Here is an 18,297-nt window from a genome sequence, read left to right on the forward strand (position 1 = left end):
GGAAAAACAACTAATGGGCCATGAGGGGAGGCTTCAAGAAATCAGCAATACCATAAAACAAACAATATTTGAATTATTGGGGTCCCAGAGGAAGAAGAAAGAGACAGAGGGACAGAAAGTATATTTGAGCAAATCATAGCTGAGAACTCCCCTAATCTGGGGAAAAAAACAGGCATTCAAGTCCAAGAGGTAGAAAGACGCCCCCCAAAATCAATAAAAATAGCTCAACACCCCAACATATAATAGTGAAGCTTGCAAATTTCAGAGCTAAAGAGAAAATCCTGAAAGCAGCTTGAGGAAAGAGCTTCTTAACCTACAAGGGTAGAAACATTGGACTGGCATCAGACCTATCCACAGAAGGCCAGAAAGGCCTGGCATGACATATTCAGGGAACTAAATGAGGAAAAACAGTGCAGCCAAGAATACTTTATCCAGCAAGGCTGTTATTCAGAATAGGAGAGATAAAGAGCTTCCAGGACAAACGGAAACTAAAAGAATTTGTGATCATTAAACCAGCCCTGCAAGAAATATTAAAGGGGATCCTGTAAGCCAAGACAAAGCCCAAAAGTAACATAGACCAGAAAGAAACAGGACAATCTACAGAAACAGGGACTTTACAGGTAATATAATGGCACTAAATTCATATCTGTCGATAGTTACTCTGAATATAAATGGGCTAAATGCTCCAATCAAAAGACACAGGGTATCAGATTGAATAAAAAAGCAAGACCCATCCATATGCTTTCTACAAGAGACTCATTTTAGACTTAAAGACACCTCCAGATTGAAAGTGAGGGAGTGGAGAACCATTTACCATGCTAATGGACATCAAAAGAAAGCTGGAGTAGCAATCTTCGTATCAGACAAATTAGATTTTAAACCAAAGACTGTAGAGTAAGAGATGAAGAGGGACACTATATGATGCTTAAAAGGTCTATCCAACAAGAAGATCTAACAATTATAAATATTTGTGCTCCTAACTTGGGAGCAGCCAATTATGTAAACCAATTAATAACCAAATTAAAGAAACACATTGGTAATAATACAATAATAGTAGGGGACTTCAAGATCCCACTCACAGCAATGGACAGGTCATCTAAGCAGAAGATCAATAAGGAAACAAGGGCTTTGAATGACACCCTAGACCAGATGGACTTCACAAATATATACAGGGCATTCCATCCTAAAGCAATAGAATACACATTCTTCCCGAGTGCACATGGAACATTCTCCAGGATCGATCACATACTGGGTCACAAATCAGGTCTCAACCAGTACCAGAAGATTGGAATTATTCCCTGCATATTTTCAGACCACAATGCTTTGAAACTTGAACTCAATCACAAGAGGAAATTTGGAAGGAACTCAAACACTTGCAGATTAAAGAGCACCCTACTAAAGAATGAATGGGTCAACCAGGAAATTAAAGAAGAATTTAAAAAATTCATGGAAACAAATGAAAATGAAAACACAACTGTTCAAAACCTTTGTGATACAGCAAAGGCAGTCCTAATAGGGAAGAAGTACATAGCAATACATGCCTTTCTCAAAAAATTAGAAAAGTCTCAAATACACAAGCTACCTTACAAAAGGAGCTGGAGAAAGGACAGCAAATAAAGCCTAAACCCAGCAGGAGAAGAAAAATAATAAAAATTAGAGTACAAATCAATGAAATAGAAACCAAAAGAATAGTAGGACAGATCAATGAAACTAGAAGCTGGTTCTTTGAAAGAATTAATAAGATCAATAAACCCCTAACCAGAGTTATCAAAAAGAAAAGAGAAAGGACCCAAATTAATAAAATCATGAATAAAAGAGGAGAGACCACAACCAACACGAAGGAAATGCAATTTCAACAACATATGAGCAACTATATGCCAACAAATTAGGCAAGCTGGAAGAAATGGAAGCATTCCTGGAAACATATAAACTACCAAAACTGAAACAGAAAGAAAGAGAAACCCTGAACAGACCCATAACCAGCAAGGAAACTGAAGCAGTAATAAAAAATCTCCCAACAAACAAGAGTCCAGACCTGATGGCTTCCCAGGGGAATTCCACCAAACATTCAAAGAAGAACTAACACCTTTTCTTCTGAAGCTGTTTCAGAAAATAGAAAGGGAAGGAAAACTTCCAAGTTGTTCTATGAGGCCAGCATTACCCTGATACCACAACCAGACAAAGATCCCATCAAAAAGGAGAATTACAGACAAAGATCCCTGATGAATAGGATCCAACAGTATATTAAAAGGATTACTCACCACAACCAAGTGGGATTTATTCCTTGGCTGCAAGGGTGGTTCAAGGACCATATGATCCTCTCAGTTGATGCAGAAAAAGCATTTGACAAAATACAGCATCCTTTCTTGATTAAAACTCTCCACAGTGTAGGGACAGAGGGAACATACCTCAATATCACAAAAGCCATATACAAAAAGCCCAGGGCAAATATCATTCTCAATGGGGAAAAACTGAGAGCTTTTCCCCTAAAGTCAGGGACACGACAGGGATGCCCACTCTCACCTCTGTTGTTCAACAGAGTACTAGAAGTCCTAACCTCAGCAATCAGATAACAAAAAGAAATAAAAGGCATCCAAACTGGCAAAGAAGTCAAACTCTCACTCTTCGCCGATGACATGATACTTTATGTGGAAAACCTAAGAGACTCCACCCCAAAATTGCTAGAACTCATACAGGAATTCAGGAAAGTGGCAGGATATAAAATCAATGCACAGAAGTCTGTTGCATTTCTATACACTACCAAAGAGACAGAAGAAAGAGAAATTAAGGAGTTGATCCCATTTACAATTGCACCAAAAACCATCAGAGACCTAGGAATAGACCTAACCAAAGAGGTAAAGAATCTGTACTCTAAAAACTACAGACACTCATGAAAGAAATTGAGGAAGACACAAAGAAATGGAAAAACATTCCATGCTCATGGATTGGAAGAACAAATACTGTTAAATTGTCTATGCTACCCAGAGCAATCTACATGTTCAATGCAATCGCTATCAAAATATCATCGACATTCTTCACAGAGCTGGAACAAATAATCCTAAAATTTGTAAGGAACCAGAAAAGACCCCGAATAGCCAAAGGAATGTTGAAAAAGAAAACCAAAGTTGGTGGCACCACAATGCTGGACTTCAAGCTGTATTTCAAAGCTGTAATCATCGAGACAGTATGGTACTGGCACAAAAACAGACACATGGATCAATGGAACATAACCGAGAACCCAGAAATGGACCCTCAACTCTATGGTCAACTAATCTTTGACAAAGCCAGAAAGAATATCCAATGGAAAAAGAGACAGTCTCTTCAACAAATGGTGTTGGGAAAATGAAACTGGACCATTTCCTTACAACGTACACAAAAATAGACTCAAAATGGATGAAAGACCTAAATGTGAGACAGGAATCCATCAAAATCCTAGAGGAGAACACAGGCAGGAAACTCTTCGACCTCAGCCGCAGCAACTTCTTGCTGGACGTGTCTCCAAAGGCAAGGGGCACAAAGGCAAAAAATGAACTACTGGGACTTCATCAAGATAAAAAGCTTTTGTACAGCAAAGGAAACAGTCGAGAAAACCAAAAGACAGCCGACAGAATGGGAGAAGATATTTGCAAATAACATATCAGATAAAGGGCTAGTATCTAAAATCTATAAAGAAATTATCACTCAACACCCCAAAAACAAATAATCCAATCAAGAAATGGGCAGAAGACATGAACAGACATTTCTCCAAAGAAGACATCCAAATGGCCAACAGGCACATGAAAAAGTGCTCAACATCCCTCGGCATCAGGGAAATCCAAATCAAAACCTCAATGAGATACCACCTCACACCAGTCAGAATGGCTAAAATTAACAAGTCAGGAAACGACAGATGTTGGCGAGGATTCGGAGAAAGGGGAACCCTCCTACGCGGTTGGTGGGAAGGCAAGCTGGGGCAGCCACTCTGGAAAACAGTATGGAGGTTCCCCCAAGAAGTTAAAAACAGAGCTATGCTACAACCCAGCAATTGTGCTACTAGGCATTTACCCCAAAGATACAAATGTAGTGATCTGAAGGGGCATTTGCCCCCCAATGTTCATAGCAGCAATGTCCACAATAGCCAAACTGTGGAAAGAGCCAAGATGCCCATCGACAGATGAATAAAGAAAATGTGGTTTATACATACAATAGAATATTACTCAGCCATCAGAATGGATGAATGCTTACCATTTACATTGACATGGATGGAACTGGAGGCTATTATGCTGAGCAAAATAAGTCAATCAGAGAAAGACAATTATATGGTTTCACTCCTATGTGGAATATAAGAAACAGTGCAGATGATCATAGGGGCAGGGAGGGAAAACTGAATGAGAAGTCATCAGAACCATGAGAGACTCCTAACTAGGGGAAACAAACTGACGTTGCTGGAGGGGAGGTGGGGGGATGGGGTATTTGGCTGATGGGCATTGAGGAGGGCACATGATGTGATGAGCACTGGGTGTTATATCAAACTGATGAATCACTGAACACTATATCCGAAACTAATGACGTATTATACGTTGGCTAACTGAATTAAAAAAAAAAAAAAATCAGAGGAGCAAACACTATGTGCCAGGCAGTGTTCTAAGCACTTCATATTAACTCAGTTATTCTTGATAATAACCTTATCTTTCCCATGTATCGGTGGCACAGAGGGAAGTTAGAAGACCTTCCCAATGTCATACAGCTAGTCAGTGGTGGGCCTGGGATTTTAAGGAAGGCAGTGTAACTCCCAAGTCTGGGCTCTTAGCCATGAGGCTAAGCTGTCTCTGCATGGAACTGTAAAATCTGGACCCTGTACCCCGTGCTACCATGGACCCCTCCAAACAAAGTGACCTTCACAAGCAGCCTTGACCAGCGTGAGCTGTGTGAACTCAGGCAAGGAGACCAGGCCTAGCCTCACACACCCTCAGAGCCACAGGCACACCACTACTCGTAAAGCCGAAGCCCCACTGGCAGATGTGGTTCCAGGGTTCCAATCCTGTTTTTTGTTTGTTTGTTTTTAAGATTTTATTGTTAAGTAATCTCTACACCCAATGTGGGACTTGAACTCACAACCTCGAGATCTAAGAGTGGCATGCTCCACCACTGAGCCAGCCAGGCGCCCCAACCCTTTTTTTTTTTTAATGAAAATGAAATTTCTCTGTTTTTGTCAGGGGAGGGGAGCATCACAGCAAAGAAGCTAAACTTATGGACTCTTTCCCTAGAAAAAGGCCGATACACACATACACAATTTCTCGAGTACCATTTCAGGGGCTTCACAGATCTCACACGGACGACAGAGGGCAAACCCGTTCTGAGGGACAGAATGCCATAAAGGAGGCCTGTAGCATGAGCACGGTAGCACTGAGGTGGTGGGTACAATTCCTCCACCTCTTCTGTTTTAAATTTCTCCTAATAAAATGTTGGGAGGGGAAAAAAAAAACATAAACAAAAATGTGTTTTTAAAAAGGGTAAATAGTGTCAGGTGCTAAAATATAACTTACATGTTGTAGGCACAGATCTGTTCTCACGATTTTTTAATTCATAATAAAACTTCCTACTCTGGAGAGTGGGATAATATAGGTATTTTATGGGGAGACATCCCTACCTTGTGAGCTTTTAGAATATTACTACTAAATACCATTTCCATTACACTTAATATTTTAAAAATTGTAAAGGATGATTTTACTTATTTAAATGAACTTAATGCCCTTTTCCAGAATCACGAGGGCAACTGGCTTTTACTTTTTGGGAAACCTTATTTTACCCCAAATTATTCCTAGGGATCTATCATATACAGTCACCACCACCTTTCTTGTTTATATTTCCTTCTGCTTTTTCTGAGCTCATTTTACACAGGCGCCCTGATGGCCCCTGTTTACTGTGCTGCCCAGCACCTCTGATGTTCCATTTACTTACCCACGTCAGGCACAAACTGTCCCTGGAGCCATGGGACACAAGCTCCACACACAGGCAAGTAGCCGAACAGCACCATGTGACCCGTGGCTTGGCCAGCAGGTGCTCGGGAATTATTAAATGAATGAATCCTCTGTCAGCAGGGCAACCAATTACTGATATGCCCCACCGATGGCTGCCCAAGATCATGTACAGCTGCCCACTAGACTTCCAATGGGCTCTCATCTCCAACTACCAGTTCTTATTTATGAACTAGAGATCACTCCGTAACCTCTTTTTTTCAGGGCAATGCTTGAAGACTAGGAAAGACCTGTTAAGAAATTAGGTCCTTGAATAATCAGGTATAATAATTATACTAAAGATTAAGGAAAAGCCAAAAGGTACCCCCGAGCATTTACACGAGACCTTTCATAAAGCAAGGCTCCGGGCTACAAATCCTGTTACTTCCCGGCCCACAAAAACGAAAATATCCTAGTTACGGGTCAGCAGGTTTTCACTAAGAAAACCTAACTTGTTCTGGCCCAAAGTTATGGCTGACCAAAGGGGACAGCTAAAGGAGCCAAACGCAAGAGCACAGGGAGAAGGGCTGTGTCTGATAGTGAGCATTCGAAGTGGTTTGGGGACACTTACGGTTCAAGCCCGTGAAGCTGAACATTCCAATTTGCTCAGTGATGTGGTTCCAGGTTCCAGGAGTCTTGAGGGCTTCTAAGCGTGCCCTGAGTTCAGATCTCATGGTCAGAATGCGGTCAGCCATTGTCTTCACATTACCTGTCCTGAGTGGACAGCAATATAAATATCAATCTAGATTAGGGCAGACAGGTGGCTCACAGAAGCATGTAGGTTTAAAAAATGTAAGGTAATACACTGAAAATGAGATCACGACCTGCCTGTGGTAGTATGTGGGTGCCTGGCTGGGTGGACGAGCAGACCAGAGAGACACTTAGTGGGCAGAAGGAAGGAAGTGAGCTTCTGATGGAGTTTAGTGCTCGTCTTGGATCTACTGGCAGTAATACCATTCATGTTTTAACCCAGAATTCACCTAGGCCCTGACCCAGACGGGATAATGTATTTTATCAGGCCTAAATGAGCGGACTGTAGATTTAGCTACCATATAAAAATTACTGTTCCAAAAAAGGCAAAATATATGCAAATTAAATAAGAATGAAGAGTCCCCAAATTGTCACAATGACTTGCAGCTGGATAAACGACTCTATCAGGAATTCCTTCCTGTGTTTCCCACCTGTTAGGGGAGGAAGCCTAGTGCTGGGAGGGTGGGGAAAGCGACCCATTCCTCGAGTGCTTCCTCCTCTGGGCCAGCGTCGTGTACTCACACGTGTGTGTTACACTCATGAGAGTAGGCGCCAGCCCCATTTTACAGAAGTACCTGAGACTCGGAGTTTAAAGTAATTCTGTCCTGCCTCTGCCAAAATCAAAGGAAGAGAGAGTTAAATGTAATGGGACAACTAACTGTTCTACGTTCCCACCCCTCACCCATCAGGCCTCGCGCCCCTTACCATTCCTTAAAGAGCTCAGGGTTAGAGAGGGTACAGGCCACAATTCGTGCTCCCTGAGCGGGGGGGTTGGACCAAGTAATTCGCACAATCTTCTCCATCTGGGAAAGGACCCGCAGGATGCTATCAGGATCTTTTGCAACCACGGTCAGATTGCCCACTCGCTCATCTAAAGGGAAGGATGAGAGTCAGCTCGGAGCACCGAGGCGGGTGGGGCGGGGCAAGGCTGTAACTCAGGAGAGCACTCACTGTAGAGCCCGAAGTTCTTGGAGAAGGACTGAGCGCAGAAGAGCTCGAATCCTTCAGACACAAAATAGCGAACGGCCCAGGCGTCTTTCTCTAGGTCTCCAGATGCAAAGCCCTGATAGGCTGAGTCAAAGAAGGGGAACAGAAACCGGCGCTGCGAGGAAGGAAAGCAAGTCAGGGCAGGAGATCCTTCTGGAACCAACCTCAGACACCAGCCTTCCTTCCCCAACTGGTGCCTGCACAGAATTTCTAACACTACCCATTTGTCCTCGCTCTCCCTTTCTGCATTCACCCACCACTTTACATCTGTTCCTCTGTTCAGCTAAATACCAACCAACAAATCTAACAATTTCAGTAAACCTTATTTTTTTTAAGTATACTGTCCTAGAGTCACGATGCCACTTTGCCAACAGCACTTATTTGTGACACATGGAGGTAGTGTCCCGTGTTGGTGGAGTCTTCCCTCTGAATTCCTGGTGTGATAAGCTTAAGTCAGCTTGGTCGCCCCAGGGCTCCCCAACAATCTCGGGGCTAGTCTACTGGGCACTTAAGACGAAGGAGACCGTGGAGTCCCTACTCTCACCCCTCCGACCTCCTCAAAGAATGCCCCACAACTGAGGCTGCCCCTCCTACTGGGCTTGTGCTCTGAGTGGACACCACTTCTATGCCCCCAGCTGTCCAAGCCAGAGGCCAGGGTGCATCCTCCACTCCTGGTAGCTCCTCCCTCGCATCCAGTACATCCAACCACATCCCAGGTCTTATCACCCCATCTCCCGGGAGCTCGAGAGTCCTTTCAGGTCTGCCCCTGCCATGGCCTGCATTCAGATCCCCATCAGCTCCCACCCGGATCGCGGGAACAGCCTCCTAACCACTCTCTGGGCCAGTCTCAACTTGCCTTCCTCTGACCCACTCCCTGCTGTGTAGCCTGATGACCACAAAGTTTTGATGACATCAAAGTTTTTCAGTGGCTCCCCAGCCCTCCAAATAAAGTCCAGTGCCTCAGCACAGGATCTGGCCCCCATCTACCTCTAACTCACTCACAACCCCTTAGAACTCTAGGCTGTACCGAGAATTACTTCCAATTCCTTAAATGGGCCGTGACTTCTGCCTTGGGCTTTGATCACACTCCTCCCTCCATAGGGAACATTCCATCCCTGCCAGCCCCCACCTGTCCTCAACCTTCAAGTTTCAACATGGCTTCTTCTGCCACTACTGCTCTCCTAGCATGCACACGTGCACACGCACACGCACACATGCACGCACTCCCCGAAGTCTGGGCTACATGCCTCCACGTAACCCCATCAACACAGCCACAGTACTTGGCTGTCTCCCCAGACAGGCTGTGTGCTCTCTGAGGGCAGGGACCGTCTCTGCTGTGTTCACTCTTGTACCCCCTGGTGCCTGGCACATAACAGTTTCTCACTGTTATTCCCTAAACATGTTAATGAAGAATATATACACTTTGAGCTATAAATTCCAACCTAGGAAGTGTAATCCCAAAGAAATAATAAAAAGGAGTCTTATACACAATTGTTCAGAAGAATAAGAAATCTGAGATCTAAATGTCCATCGACCGATTTAATCAATCGCTAACGTGACATAGCCATGCACGGGAACTGTGCTACAGAACTTTAAATGGCGTGTAAAGGAATTCAAATGAAACACAAAGTATGTTACAAAACTGTGTAGGTAAAATGGTGCCATCTTTGTGAAAGAAATATATTTACATGTGTAACTACTTAAACGACAACAACAACAATATTCTATATACCAAAATAGTAACAGTAGATTTCAGTTAATACTTATATTCTTCTTTGGGTTTTTCCCCATTTTCCAAACTCTTCCGTAAACAGGTACTGCTTCTGAATACATAAAACAATAATACTATTTTTCAAGAGATGCTCTGAAAGAGCAGCTACCTTCATGACAGAGGCGATCTGCTCCCACTGCTCCGGAGTTGGGTCAGTCCCGGTGGGGTTGTGTGCACAGGCGTGGAGGACAAAGATGGAGAACTCGGGGGCATTCTGAGGGGAAGGAAGCTACATCAGTTCCGACGCTAGCAGCAATATCCAGGGGTCAGAGTCAGTGACACACCGGGCAAGGGGCAGCATATTTCTTCCTTATGTGCTAACTCAGAAACCACCATTTTGGTTTGAGTAGGGATGTTTTAGACTGTCTCCCTTATCAACTGATCCAAAGACCTTTCCCTGGGTCTGACATCATGGGTCTGTTTACTTTTCATCTAATCGCCCACCTCCAGATCATTTAGGAAACCCTGGAGATCGAGTCCTCTCTTCGCTGCATCCCAGTAGTGATAGGACCGAATGTCTTTAAATCCAGCGGCAGAAAACACACCGTTATGATTCTCTGTAAGCAGAAGGGTAAAAAGTTAAATGCTTTGACAAACAAGGAGGCATAACTGGAAAGGACACACAGCAGCTGCCGGGGCCCTCACAGGCTCAGCATTCACTGGGCAACATCGAGGTGAGGGGTGAAGACTTAGAAGAATGACTGCAACCACCAAGAACAAGTTCCACCAGTCAGTCGTGCTAAACTTACATCCTACCACGGTGAGACTTCCTGTTATCTATACTTTCTGCCTCCTTGGGGGAAGTTCTGACATATGCTAAAACACGAGTCTACCAGGAGTCTTGAGAACAAGTATTCCTAATCTGGACTGGAGTATCGGGCTACTCATATACTGCCATAACCCACTGCTCAAGCCATTCCCAAATGTCAGTTGATCCAGGCCTGGGCTACATTTTCCGTATAAGCAGTGAGAATCATGAGGGTAATTCCCCCGGCTCCTCTGCAGTCCAAGGACTCACCCCAGGTTGGTGAGGACACGTAGACGGGCGTATCCTTGTTGTTGGTTCCATTGTACCATCGGGCTAAGAACTCGGCTCCAATTCGGAGTGCGCCTGTCCCCCCCAGAGACTGCACACCTCCAACCTGAAAGAGAAGCAGCAGCAGGGTCACTGGCTGATAACGGTGAAGTCAGACGATTATCAGGAAAACCATGGTAATGACAAGCACTTACTTTGTGCCTGCTCTGTGCTAAGCCCTTTAAACACTCTCTTACGGAAAGCTCGTAACTACGCGTGGAGATACTATGATTTGCCCATGCTTACAAACGAGGAAACTGGGCCTATGAGAAGTGAAGCCCTTTGCTCAGTAAGCAGCCCCTGAGCACTAAGGCCAGGTCTTCAACCCGAGAAGTCTGGGAGTCTGACTCTTGGAGGAGCTTCCCAACTGAACACAGGTTGAGGACATACCCAGGCCACATTCGAGTGTGCCCGCCTGGAAGGCAAACCTGTCCCTTCGGCACCCATCCCAAGATCAAAATTTATGCCTCCAGTGGAAGCCTGTGAAATGTCTCTGGCTTGCCAGTGACTTCAATCTGCAATACTCATCACTATAAAGCAGGCCCATTAACCTGGAGAAATATGTTCTAACAAAGGTGACATGTGAGGATGACTTTCCTTAACTTCCTCGCATCTCAAAATGACTTCACGTGGGCGATGACAGAGTCCTAGGTCTTCCCATTTACAAAAGACCTTCACGCACATTCTTACTTGATTCTTACACAGTTCTCTAAAGTAAGTCCTAAATCCCCAACCCCAATACACACAAGGAAATCCATTCAGAGAAGTGGTCTGCGAAAGGCTAGGAGTGGCAGAAAAGCGGTAAGCGGCAGAAATGGAAATGAATCCAGGAGGCCTCCTCACTTCAGATCTAGTCACCCGTCCTGGTTATGCTGCCCTGCCCACATGCCTCCGATTCTGCCCTCTCGCAATTCTTAGTAGGCTTTGGCAAGACTTTCAGTAGAGGCATGGCCTACACTGCTCAATATGTCAAAGGACTAAGGAGAAAGAAAAGGATCATCTGAGAAAATCTATCTAAATAAAAGGAAGGGCACAGCAATCTGACAACAATGGCAACCTCCAGGGAGCAGCCTAGGAGGGGGAATAGTGGTCAAGGGGTCTCTGGCCTACTCTAGAAGTTATTTTTTTAAATTAAGGAAAATGTGTTCATGTATTATTTGTAAAACTTTAAAATAATTTCTAAAATATATTTAGCTGTCTGGGATTTGCTGGAAAGTAATTCACCTTTGGCATGGGGGTGGGGGGGTCATTGTTGAAGCTAGGCGATGGATACAACACGGGGGTTTGTTCATCACATTGCATTATCTATTCTGTAAATATTTGAAATTTTCCACAATAAAAGTGGTCTAAAAAAGCCCTTCCTAGACAAGAAGAAAAGCTTTAAATTTTTTAAAAACAAAACACTGATGCTAAAAGATAACAAAGGGAAAAAAATGGAAAAAGGGAAGACCAAGCTCATTTCATGAATATTGATATTCACTTTCCAAACAAACACTAATGAATAGCACAAATCCAAGAGTACACTAATAAATACCCCCTTGCTCAAGTGACAGTCAGCCCATGAATGCAAGATTGTTAAGAAATATATTATAAAATGTGTCATGCTGGGCGTCTGGGTGGCTCAGTCAGTTAAGCATCTGACTCTTGATCTCAGCTCAGGTCTTGATCTCAAGAGTCGTGAGTTCAGGCCCTGAACAAGGCTCCACACTGAGCATAGAGCCTACTTAAAAAAAAAAAAAAAAAAAAAATGTGTCATGCTGCTAGGTAGAGAAAATCCAAATGATCTTCCTAACAGATTAAAAGCGTAGCTATTCCTGATTTTGACGCTCAGTAAAACAGGAGATAATGGAATACTTCTTGAAAATAACAGGAGAAATTCATTCAGCCGTGATGAGTAAGTCAGCTTCATGACAAATAGTGACTCATTGGCAGAAATCCTCTTTAAGCCAGGAACGAGGCAGTGATAGCAATTATCATCATTTGTTATTCCTCCCCAGTGTTCTATTTGTATTCAGAGGGTCTGAGCATCTGTGAAGGAATGCTGTCTGAAACGTGAAAAAAAAGCAAAGTGGACACTCAGGGGAAGGAGGCTGGGCACACCAACGTGCCTGTCCTTCAGGCTGACCCACTGAGTGCCAGGCGCCTCCCATTACTTTCAAGGTCTTTTTTTTTAAGATTTTATTTATTTATTAGAAAGAGAGAGATAGCAAGAGTGAGCACAAGCAGGGGGAAAGGGAGAAGCAGACGCCCCGCTGAGCCAGGAGCCCAATGTGGGGCTCGATCCCAGGTCCCTGAGATCATGACCTGAGCTGAAGGCAGACGCTTAACTGACTGAGCCACCCAGACGCCCCTACTTTCAAGGTCTTGCCTTCACATTTCATCTATCTGAATTCTTCATACAAATCACTACCAAGGTGATGTTAAGCCATATGTGTGTTTTTCATGGATTTGTCACCAGCTAAGTTGAATGTCAACTTTATTCATTATTTCACATTTCAAACACCTAAGCAATTCTGGAATGTTGCTATTTCTATACAAATGAGCGAGGTTCCCCTTCAACCTGGTTTTCAGTTATCATGGATATGTGACAGGTGTATGTGGACATCAGTGCAAACATTCCCAGGTATAATCTTTTATTTCCTTTCTCTCCCACTTCAAAACATAAATTCATTAAATAAAAGAAGCCAGAAGGTCAGGAGACTAGACTGAAAACATATTTGGAAGAAATAAACCCACTTCAGTAACATTAACTAATTCTTAACATTCATGACGTATATGACACTTGACATCAAATTCTCAAGAAATTATCATTCCCTCAAAATATATTGAACATGGCATGGCTTCAGTGAAACACAAGCAACATCAGCAATTAAAAGAGAAACATTTGGGGTGAATCAATAATGTATCAATTTGGTCACTTTGGGAACTGAATTTTGGCAAACTTCCAAAACACCCAAGGAAGGCCCACATTTGGGATGAAGGTAACAAGTGTAAAGTTCCAAAGGAACCAGGCAACTAGCCCTGGGTGGCTACACTGGGGGAGTCCAGAACAAGAAAAATCCAGTAACACATGGTGTGCATGATGCCAGGAGGTAATCTACACTCCTGATTTAGCTACATGGACAGAAGAAATCCCTGCTGGATTTGACAACACTTATCTGAGACCACAGTTTGCCGATGTGCTGTCTTCAGTGTGAGGAACAGGAGAGCGACCGGAAGCTGCTTATGGCCAAGGCCATGATGCATGAACCGGGGCAGCCCTAGCAGTTCACACGGTCTCTGGCACAGGGTGCTGACACGGGCAAAGCAGATGAAGAAGACAGTGTTGAAAGGATGAGCCGCAGAGAAAGCCCTAAGCCTCCCAGAGGCGACGGTCAGTGAGGACCTGGGACCGCATCACACGGCCCACAAGCCCTCCTACAGACTGTGACGCAGGAATTTCCGAAGCTGAAATACTACAGTGCAGGAGGTGAAAACTGGACCTATGGTCTGGATCCTAAGGTCTAAAAAGAGAACGCAGTAAGAGGCAGTGGCGAGTGTAGAAAACAGGTCTCCTCAAAATGGTTGATGGACCTGGTAATGTTAAATCTTGAGAAGACAAATCTAAGGGAAGAAATGATTACTGATTGTTTTCTGGTCCATTCATTCATTCACGCCTCATCTCCTTCAAGTTTTAGCTGATGGGCACCTGGGTGGCTCAGTCCGTTAAGTGTCTGACTTGGTTTTTGCCTCAGGTCATGATCTCAGGGTCGTGAGATCAAGCCCTGCATTGGGCTCCATGCTCAGCGCAGAGTCTGCTTAAGACTCTCTCTACCTCTCCCTCTGCCCTTCCCCCCTGCATGCACACGTGCTCTCTCTCTCTCAAATAAATCTTTTAAAAAAAAGTTTTGGCTTAAATGTCATTTCTATTTCTATCTTAACTATCCTGGTGAAAACCATATCTACCCCAACTCCCACACTCAGCACCCCTAATGTGCCTCTTCTACTCTATTTTTATAGCATTTATATTCTTTTAATATACTCTATCATGTCCTTATCTATTACATTTACAGTTGGCTTCTCCTCACAAAACTGTAAGCCAGGGCAGAAGATTTTGGGTCTTTTGGTCACCGCTGTGCTCCAGCTTTCTAGAACAGTGCCTACCCTTAGTGGTAAGCACTCATCTGTTGACTGAATGAGTGAATTCAAACATCTGAGAATCTCTGAAATGCCAGGCTAGGAGCTAAATGCTGAAGATTTACGAGATAAGTAAGTAAGCCATCATCTCTGCCCTGAGGGAAGTCATGGTCTTGTAGGAGACAGACATAAAATTATACATCATAGTATTAAGCACAGTTAAGTACAGTTATTCCTAAACTGTGAACAAAGTCCTGTGATAACTCAGCGCTGCCGGAGAGAGAGCGAAGGATTCAGCATGGAAGTGACCCCTGGCTGGGCCCTGCACGACTTACAGGCTCCTGGAATGGCTGGAACCCAGGGGGGATGGAGGGCTGTGAGTCACTGGAGGACAGGATGAAGGTTGGCTATAAAATATACCACACGCCCAGCTCAAAGTCTAGATTTGCCCTGTAGATAATGGAGGGGCTACTGTGTGTGTATGTGTGAGGCAGGGAGCAGGTGATATGATTATCAGGTTTTTTTGCTGCGGAAGATCATCCTAGTTGCACTGCGCAGAATCTTTTAAGATTTTTTTTTTTATTTGAGAGAGAGAAAGGGGCTGAGAGAGAACACGAGGGAGAGGGAGAAGCAGACTCGAGGGCCCGACGCGGGGCTTGATCCCAGGAGCTCAAGATCATGACCTGAGCCAAAGGTAGATGCTTAACTGACTGAGCCACCCGGGAGCCCCTGCACTGTGCAGAATCCAATAGAATGGGGAGGAGACTAGAGGCAGGAGGCTATCACAAGAATCCAAATGAGAGGATGGTGGGCTGAACTAAGACGGTAGCTTGGGGATGGTGAGGACATCCAGGGAAAAAGGAAAAACTCAGAGCTCAGAACCAGCCAGGACCTAGGGGGATGCAGATGCCAAGAGAGCATCCTAACCCCCCCTCAAAAAAAGCCTTCAAATATTTACAGACTGCTATCTAAATTTGTCCTCTGATCAAAAACACAACACCGGACAAAGCAGACAGAGGGCAGGCCATGTTCCACAAGTCTTACAGAACGAAATGACCAAAACAGGAGCACTGGTCAGAGGAACAGCACCTGGCCACAATGGTTAGCACGTGTCTAAGAAATGTACAGTTTCAGAGGAAGAAGGTCCCCAACATAGAAACTGTTTTTCTTTGTCAACAACAGAATTCCATCGAATCTACCCACAGCGTCTCTCAAGATAACCCCAGCTGCCTAACCCCCCACTCTCAAACTTCATCAGGACTCTCCTCCAGCAAAACTCATTAATTACTTGCCTAATCATGACCCGAGTTCCAGGACCTTCACTCAGAACCTCCCTGCCTCCTGAGAGAAGACTCGGCCTGTGTGCCCCTCATTTTTTCCCCTGGCCACCGAGGCATCTGGATAACAGCATGTGGAGAATAAATCAGATGATTCCAAGATGTCGTCCCTTCCACGCACGAAGGCTGGGCTACGACACTGGCCTGGAGGGGCAGTCAGGACAGCTGGCTTTAATTGCACCATAACTACCTGGGCTAAAGCAAAACCCGAGCCCATCCCCTGCCTACTCCTGCAGCAGGTTTTATCTTCTTCAGACACTTGGACTGGCTAACTCCTCTGCTCAAACCTTCAGGTGGTTTCCCCTGCCCAAGGTGCCCAAATCAGCCTCGACATGCTCCCAGCTCCAATCAGGTAGGTCTCTCTTCCACCTAGTGGAATTCCCACTACTCCAAACAAATACCTCTCCTTTTTCCTTCCTCTGTACTTTGTGGTTCCCAACCCTGGCGGTGGTGACTTTGGAGTCACCTGTGGAGCTTTTAAAACTATGCCCTTGCAGGGAAGGGAAGGGAACTGGGGAGAGGAAGGGGGAGCTGGGAGTGAAAGGGCAGGAAGGGGGGCACCTGGGTGGCTCAGTGGGTTAAGTGTCTGCCTTCGGCTCAGGTCATGATCTCAGGGTCGTGAGACTGAGCCCCAGGTGGGGCTCTGTGTTGGGTGCGGAGCCTGCTTGGGCCTTTCTCTCTCTCTCTCTCTCTCCCTATCTCCCTCTGCCCCTCCCCAATTCTGCTTGCACATGTTCTCTCTCAAAAAAAAAAATTTTTTTTTTCAAGGGGTTCAGAGGCCCCTTAACCAATCCCCTAAGCAAGTGTTCCCTGTGGGACATGAACCACAAACCAGTCCTTTCCTAGCATGGAGATGAGATGTAGGAGTTAGAGGGTAAATGCCTTGCCCATGGACAAAGAAGGAGCAGATCTGGGTCCAGACCCTGATCTCTTGATCATTCCATTAAATTCCCTTGGCTCGGCATTTCCACAGATGGCTTCAACCCCAGCAGCAGCAATCTGATCATCTAGGGCACACGACGCAACAGTCACAGAGGCCGGGCTTGGCGTCTGGCCATACCACGTGCACTATCAGGGCCTTAAGATCACACCACTTAAACTCTTACTCACAGACACGTCAATAGACATAACACCTAATACTTTAAACCAAATTGAGTTTTCTTTTTTCTTTTTATTTTTTTATCACACACACGATTCTTTCTTACTTTATTTTTTTTTAAGATTTTATTTATTTATTTGCCAGAGAGAGAGAGATCGAGTGAGCACAAGCAGGAGTAGCGGCAGGAAGAGGGAGAAGCAGACTCCCCGCCGAGCAGGGAGCCCAATGGGGGACACGATCCCGGGACCCTGGGATCATGACCTGAGCCGAAGACAGACCCTTAACTGACTAAGACACCCAGGTGTCCCCCAAATTGAGTTTTCAACCTTTTTTCACCTTTGCAGTTTCTAAAGAAAATACAGTTGACCCTGAATGACACAGGCTTGAATTGCACAGGTCCACATACACCTGGACTTTTTTTTTTTTTTTTTAACAAATCCAGTGCAGTATTGGAAATGTATTTTCCCTTCCTTATGGTTTTCTTAATAACATTTTCTTTTCTCTTACTTTATTGTAAGAACATATGCAAAATATGTGTTAACAAAGTGTTTAGGTTCACCATCAGGCTGCCAGTAGACTATCAGCAGGTCAGTTTTCGGGGAGTCAAAAGTGATACAAGGATTTTGGATAGAGCGTGGAGTCGGCACCCCTAACCCCCATGTTGTTCAAGGACCACCTGTCCATCCTTACCCAAAACTCACCCTCTTCTCCCGGAGAGCTGGGCTATCGTCCCCGAGGGCCAGGCGGGAAGCACGGGACCGGAACTCGGCTAGGCCCAGGATCGGCAGGTACTCGTGGTTCAAGCTGTTGTCATTGGCGATCTTCTGCTCTACCTTCCTCACGACCGGCAAAACCCAGGGCTGGCTGTCATCTGTGCGATAAGCTGGGACATGGCAAAGAGTCATGTCAGAGAGAGGAGGCAGGCTTCATTCAAGTAAGAGCTGGTGCTGGGACTGGAGGGCCAACCACCTCCTTCCATCAAACAGGACAGGGAGCAAAATGAAAGTAAAGCTCATTCACTGACTGCCTGCCTGCTCCAGGCCAGGCACTGGGCTAGGTGCATGCAGGCAGGACAGCCATGGTTCCTACCCTGAGCTCTTAAATATGTGACCGCGAAAAGACAGAATGCTGAAATGAAGCTGGGATATCACAGAGCCTGACAGACG

The 18,297-nt window shown here is 44.9% G+C and overlaps 1 protein-coding gene across 1 annotated transcript in view; it reads right to left on the reverse strand.

Annotated features, from left to right (window-relative positions):
- GOT1 (glutamic-oxaloacetic transaminase 1) overlaps window positions 1-18,297 on the reverse strand; it is a 30,812-nt gene that overhangs the window by 3,695 nt on the left and 8,820 nt on the right. Inside the window, exons 2-8 of the mRNA XM_027596615.1 lie at window positions 17,833-18,014; window positions 10,523-10,646; window positions 9,949-10,061; window positions 9,614-9,718; window positions 7,698-7,848; window positions 7,452-7,617; window positions 6,568-6,710 (exon numbers count right to left, since the gene is read on the reverse strand). Coding sequence (XP_027452416.1) covers window positions 6,568-6,710; window positions 7,452-7,617; window positions 7,698-7,848; window positions 9,614-9,718; window positions 9,949-10,061; window positions 10,523-10,646; window positions 17,833-18,014 — 984 coding nt within the window. The remainder of the gene's footprint in view (window positions 1-6,567; window positions 6,711-7,451; window positions 7,618-7,697; window positions 7,849-9,613; window positions 9,719-9,948; window positions 10,062-10,522; window positions 10,647-17,832; window positions 18,015-18,297) is intronic.

This window comes from Zalophus californianus, chromosome 15 (assembly GCF_009762305.2).
Source record: "Zalophus californianus isolate mZalCal1 chromosome 15, mZalCal1.pri.v2, whole genome shotgun sequence".
NCBI lineage: Eukaryota > Metazoa > Chordata > Mammalia > Carnivora > Otariidae > Zalophus > Zalophus californianus.